Raw genomic sequence first — 5,246 nt, 5'->3', positions numbered from 1 at the left:
TTCTGTACGTTCTGGATGAGGTTTGTTAAAATTCCAATATTGCAAAAAGCTTTATATAGGGCCCATCACATCAAGAGTCACTGTGTACTGTTCTATCTAAAATGTCTAATCAGAACTGACTACCATATAACACTTCCTGCAGTCCTCATATGAGAAACTTGGTGACAACCAGTGCCCTAGTTTCTCTCATACTGAGTCTGGCGGTTACAAGCTAAGTCATGTTTTCCCTTCTTCGCAAGCGTTTTGGGAGGGGGAACGTCGATTGTGGACAGACTAGAGTGAAGGAATCTGGCCTTTCGTCTCAAAGTAATGATGGACAAAGACAGCACTTCTGGGGAATGTTTAGTAAGTTCTGGGCAGTATATTTTGAGCTCCCTGTCAGGGGGGCTGCAGGCTTAAGCTGACCTTTCTAGCAATGGGCCACAACAACTGGAGCATCGGAAAAGGAATTGAATTTTCATGAATATCACAATTCCTGAAAGTCAGGATTTCGGAAGTTTAGTTTCCCCAACCCCACAGGGAGTATATGGTAAGGCCAATGCTATTATCCTGTGAATTTCTGGCCTTTACTTTTACAGTGAATTTGTTAGGTTACATTGATATAATAACACCATCAGGAGTCATGGAGGGTCCACCTTTTCTGAGTTTAGACAGGGCAGCAATGTATTTCACTCTCATTGCTTCTTTAAATACAGTGGGTATCTGACAGTAGTAACAGGGAGAGATTGTGCTCCAGGCAATAACCTTATGTTCTTAGACCTTCTCTGATTTCTTCTAACTGGCAGGGTCATCATTAGCTTTATATATTAGAGGTTGTGTGTTACACACATTTTTCTAAAATACCAAAACTGTTTGGAACATGTGGACCAAGATTCATCCTGTAACCTATTGGAATTTCTGGGGCATTTGTTATTTCATATAGGGGAATTGATAAGTCTGTTGAACATGTCCTCCCTGGAAATGTGTTTTAAATCCAAAGTTGTTGGCCTAGAGTATCAGGGTAGGACATCTGAGTGTCTCCAATCACTCAAGTTTTGTGGATGGTGAATTTATCATCTGAGTTCTGAAACCACAGGGGTGATGGTCCTGAAACCAAGCTGTACCCTGTTCAGTTGATGATAATCCTGGAGAAGCCATCTCCGTAGTACATGTAAGCACCTGATGTCCGGCATAGGGCACACCTGGCTGCTTACATCTCTTGGTCTCTATAGAGTAGTGGGAGAACTGAGATCCACTGAGGACGCCTCTTAAGGATAGACCAATCGCCTAGCAGTGACACTGGGTTCCAGGCTTGTTCTCCTGTTTAGGCCTAACTGTGGTCTATGTACACTCTATGCATTCTCCCCATGCAGGTTCACTTGTGTTCTTCTACCTACAGATGCTGGGAGAGAAACATCTTCCCCTGAAACTGCCCCAAGTGAGAATCAGGCCAAGAAGGAAAAAGAGAGGCTGATTAAAGAGCTGCAGCTCATTACCGAGGAGAGAAATGACCTGAGAGATCGCCTGAGGTTTCTGACAGAGAGATCCATGAAGAACAGGTATGAATTGCTCCAAATGCTCTTGTTTCATTCCTGGGTCTGCAAGGTCACCTTCTTCTTATCCTATTAAGGTTTTGGGTTCTAGAAAGCTGTGCCTCCCTAACCACCCTGTGCTAAACCTCACCTCCCATATAGAGGAGATTCAGAACCTTGACCCTTCCTGAGGAGCAAGATGGAAAATGGACTCATCTGCTTCAATTTATTGAAAAGCAGATCTTGTGGTCTGAATGAAGAATTCGGGGATAAAGTCAGGGAGAGTGAGTGTCTAGTGTGCATTTGCAAAGCCCTTGACAGATGGTGGCTTTGCAAGATTGTAATTGCAGTGAGTTTACGGTGAGTCTCTGTACTTGCTAGGCAGGGGACTCAGTGCTGGAAGATCCAGGCAGCAGCCCGAGGGGCCTGTTCCCAAACTGTTCATCTCAATGCTTGACTAGAAGGTCTCAGGCTCAGGCCTGTTTGTTATTGTCTGTGTGTCTTGCACTCTGAGACAGCAATGGTGCATGCATTTCTCCTGGTTCTCACAGTGCTCTCTGTTTCCATATTTGTTTTTCTCTTTCTCTGATTCTGTTAACTTTTCTCTTTTTTTTGTGGGTGTGTCTCAGTCTGTGAGTCTGTGTGTGCATACATCCAAATGCATATGCACAACCGTTATATGTTTATATTTCCCTCCACACCTGGAATATAGGAGTCTATGTCTTGGCCTGAGTATTTACCTGTAACACTTTCATGGTGATGCGAATGCTTTGTTCTGGGAGCCCCACTGTCAACAGCACAGTTCTTTGCTTATGTGGCCACGTTTGCCTGTATATTTGTATTCGTTGTGCAGATTATAATTTTGGGTTGATATATGGTCTGTTATCAGGACAGGAAAAAGGAAATCACAGGATTCTGGGTGCGTTGGGGGTGGGGGAGCATGGGGAGGTGTGGCCTAGGCTCTTGATAGCTCAACTGGCTGGACTGCAGATTTCCTCTTGATTGAATAAAGGGAGCCAGGGAACCCTCCATCTGGATGCCGAGATTCTGGTGTGGTGGACGCAGAAAAACATGTTTCTGAAGCTGAAGAAGGTCCAATATGTAGAATTCAGAAGGTGTCCTTCCAGGACTGGTGTAGTACAGGACCCACCCTGAGTTCATATCTTCCTAAATGCTGATGTTCATTGTATTCTATCATTTGGGGCCAGGCCACACTTCAGGCCAAATCCATATTATGAAGACCTGGAGAGAATGGAGGAGGCGGTCATGTCAATTCTGCACAACTTAGAGATGGAGAACACTGAGATCCATGAGAACAACCATAAGCTGAAGAAGGAGATTACCTTCTCTAGGTAAGTCCTGGTCAGAAAGGCTGTCACCTGTGGAATGGCCATTTCTGATTTCTTTGTTCTGGATTGGACGGTCTTCAGCTCTGGTTCTATCTCTTGTGCTGTTTACACATCAGTGTGCCAGGGTCATCAGGACTCAGTTTTCAGTTCCATAAAAGACTGTTACTCATCCCAGGATTGTCTAGGCATCTTCAGAAGGCTCTAGATAGAACAGCACTGATTGAAGTCAGCAGAACGTTATTAGGCTGACCTGGGCCTCTGTGGTCATACAAGGTTTTACAACACTCAGTGCGTGGACCACATGGTTAGCATGACCTTCTCTTGGTTCTACTGACCTCTTTTGCAGGTGTTTGCCAACTACTAATTGATGTTGCCCCATGCATTGGGCTTTCATGGATAGATGTAGATCCGTGTTCTTTTTGAGAGATGTGGACACTAATTGGTGCTCACGCCAAGCAAACAATTTATTCTTCCCTGAATTAACTCTTTGTGGTTTGTGCAGCAGCATTATATGTATCAAGATGCATTTTATTAAGTCTTCATGGGTATCTGGGACCTGGTAGAGTTAGTGGTACTTGGGAGTAGGAATGGGAGAAAGGGGCAGCATGATCTTACTATGCAGACTGTATTTCCAGAAACCTGCTCAGCCAGCTCCTGATGGAGAACACATGCAGGAAGAAGTTGGTCCAACGGAAGCAGGGGAGCAAGGAGGGACATCTTGAGTGTGCACTGAACCAGAAATATTTGGTTGACTTCAACAAGAAAGATAAAGACCAGCAACGTCCAGACCCAGCACCATCTGGTAGGGACAAGCAGCTGTGTTAGCTTAACAATATCTGATAAAGTTTGCCAATTTGATACATCTTTGCTCTCTCCTACCACCTTTCTAATTTACACTCACAACCAGCCAACCACCTCATGTAATGGAATTGTTCATTGCTCTGCCTATGCACAAGTATTCTGGGAAGTCAACCACTTTTCAGAAACTGAATTATTTTGCAAGTATATTTTGCTGCTCTTTTTGAAGCTGCATTATAGAAATGGTGACAGATCAATAACATATCACATTATTGCACATGCACGTGATAGATTGGATGCTATGTAGAGTTTTGAACAAGTTCTTGGTTCTTGACAAATGACAAGTGGTCATGTGACTTCTTGTGTAGGAAGCACCTTTGCGGGATAAGAACAAAATGCAAATGTCAAATTAGTACTTCTCATTGGCTTTAACCTTGGTGACATATGGACATCTCCTTTCTTCCTGCAACCCAATGAGGTCCCTTCCATTGCCCTGTTCTTGGTTTGCACTGGTATAAGTCTGGGTCCCATATTGGCAGCCCACATTACTGTGACGGTTGCTGGAGATTTTCCCTGCCCACAGAGTTAGCAACAGTGATATCAGTTAAAAGGTCCATGTCGACTGTCCAATAGAACTGAGGTGGTAGAAGGCAGCATTCTGACAGCTGCCTTGCATTTCCCCAGCAAATCAGTGTCTGAAAAACTGCCTTCCTCTCCCAGGTCTCAGAAAGTGCAAGAGAGCTGGAATTGGACACACAGCAGTAAGAGAGCTTCCTGAAGAATAAGTTGCTTTCTCAGGAGTCCCTGATGACAAACATCCTGAACGGTAACAACATTTTTTGGATGAGTATTCTTCCTCAGAGTTAATTTGTCATTTCTTAGAGACCCTAAATTTATATAACACTAAGCCAGCCTGACTGATTGAGGTCTTACTCACTTTCTTCTTCAGAAAACACCACTTGAGAGACAACTTGGGGGACCACCTTTCATTATGTGTGCTAGAGGAGAAACAGCAATACATCTGTGCTTCTAAATGTTCGTTAAGAATATGCTGTTTAGAAATATTTTTGTTATGATTTTAATTGAAGTTTTCTTTTTGTTGTTTCATATTAATATGTTCTTGTTACTGTTTTTCACTTTCCAATATTTTTAAATATTTTTATTCATTCATTTTAATCCTGTTTTGTTGTAAAAATGCATTCATTATGAATAAATATTGATTTCTATCTCTTGACTCTTAAGACCATCATTCTTATTCAAGGGTTCTGTCCCCTCCTGAGGGCTTAGAACTGACAGCTAGAGATGGATCTCTGCATGTTCCATGGAGCCCGGGCTAATAAGTGAATTCAGAGTCACCAAGGGGTACTCAGTGTGACAGTGTCTTTTGTGTGGATAATGTGGCTTTTTCTCGGCACACACTTTATGATATAATCACTGACATGCTTTACCCAATTGTTAGGGTCCATGTGGTTCTTCTGAGAGAGCAGCAGATGCTCTACCCTGTGAGTCATCACCACAGCTCCTGCAGGTGGCTTCTGTTATTCCACATGAGGTCCTGTATTAGGTGGACAGGATCACCTCCAATTAA

The 5,246-nt window shown here is 43.3% G+C and overlaps 1 protein-coding gene across 1 annotated transcript; it reads left to right on the top strand.

The window, feature by feature from the left end:
* Positions 1–218: 218 nt before the first annotated feature.
* Positions 219–4,896, top strand: LOC147999077 (uncharacterized). Its single transcript, XM_087595400.1, has 5 exons — positions 219–345; positions 1,379–1,538; positions 2,720–2,863; positions 3,496–3,662; positions 4,379–4,896. The coding sequence occupies exons 1-5, from the start codon at positions 219–221 to the stop codon at positions 4,441–4,443; spliced, it is 663 nt and encodes a 220-aa protein (XP_087451526.1). The 3' UTR covers positions 4,444–4,896.
* The last annotated feature ends 350 nt before the right edge of the window (positions 4,897–5,246 follow it).

Source organism: Rattus norvegicus, chromosome 19 (genome assembly GCF_021556685.1).
Source record: "Rattus norvegicus strain SHRSP/BbbUtx chromosome 19, alternate assembly SHRSP_T2T, whole genome shotgun sequence".
Taxonomy (NCBI): domain Eukaryota; kingdom Metazoa; phylum Chordata; class Mammalia; order Rodentia; family Muridae; genus Rattus; species Rattus norvegicus.
The sequence above is the reverse complement of the archived record's forward strand: the minus strand, read 5'-3'. Positions and strand labels throughout refer to the sequence as shown.

Coding starts and splice junctions, on each gene's coding strand:
- LOC147999077 (XM_087595400.1), top strand. CDS start 219: ATGTTTTCCCTTCTTCGCAAGCGTTTTGGGAGGGGGAACGTCGATTGT. Junction 346..1,378: donor GCACTTCTGGGGAATGTTTA/GTAAGTTCTGGG, acceptor TTCTACCTACAG/ATGCTGGGAGAGAAACATCT. Junction 2,864..3,495: donor AAGGAGATTACCTTCTCTAG/GTAAGTCCTGGT, acceptor CTGTATTTCCAG/AAACCTGCTCAGCCAGCTCC.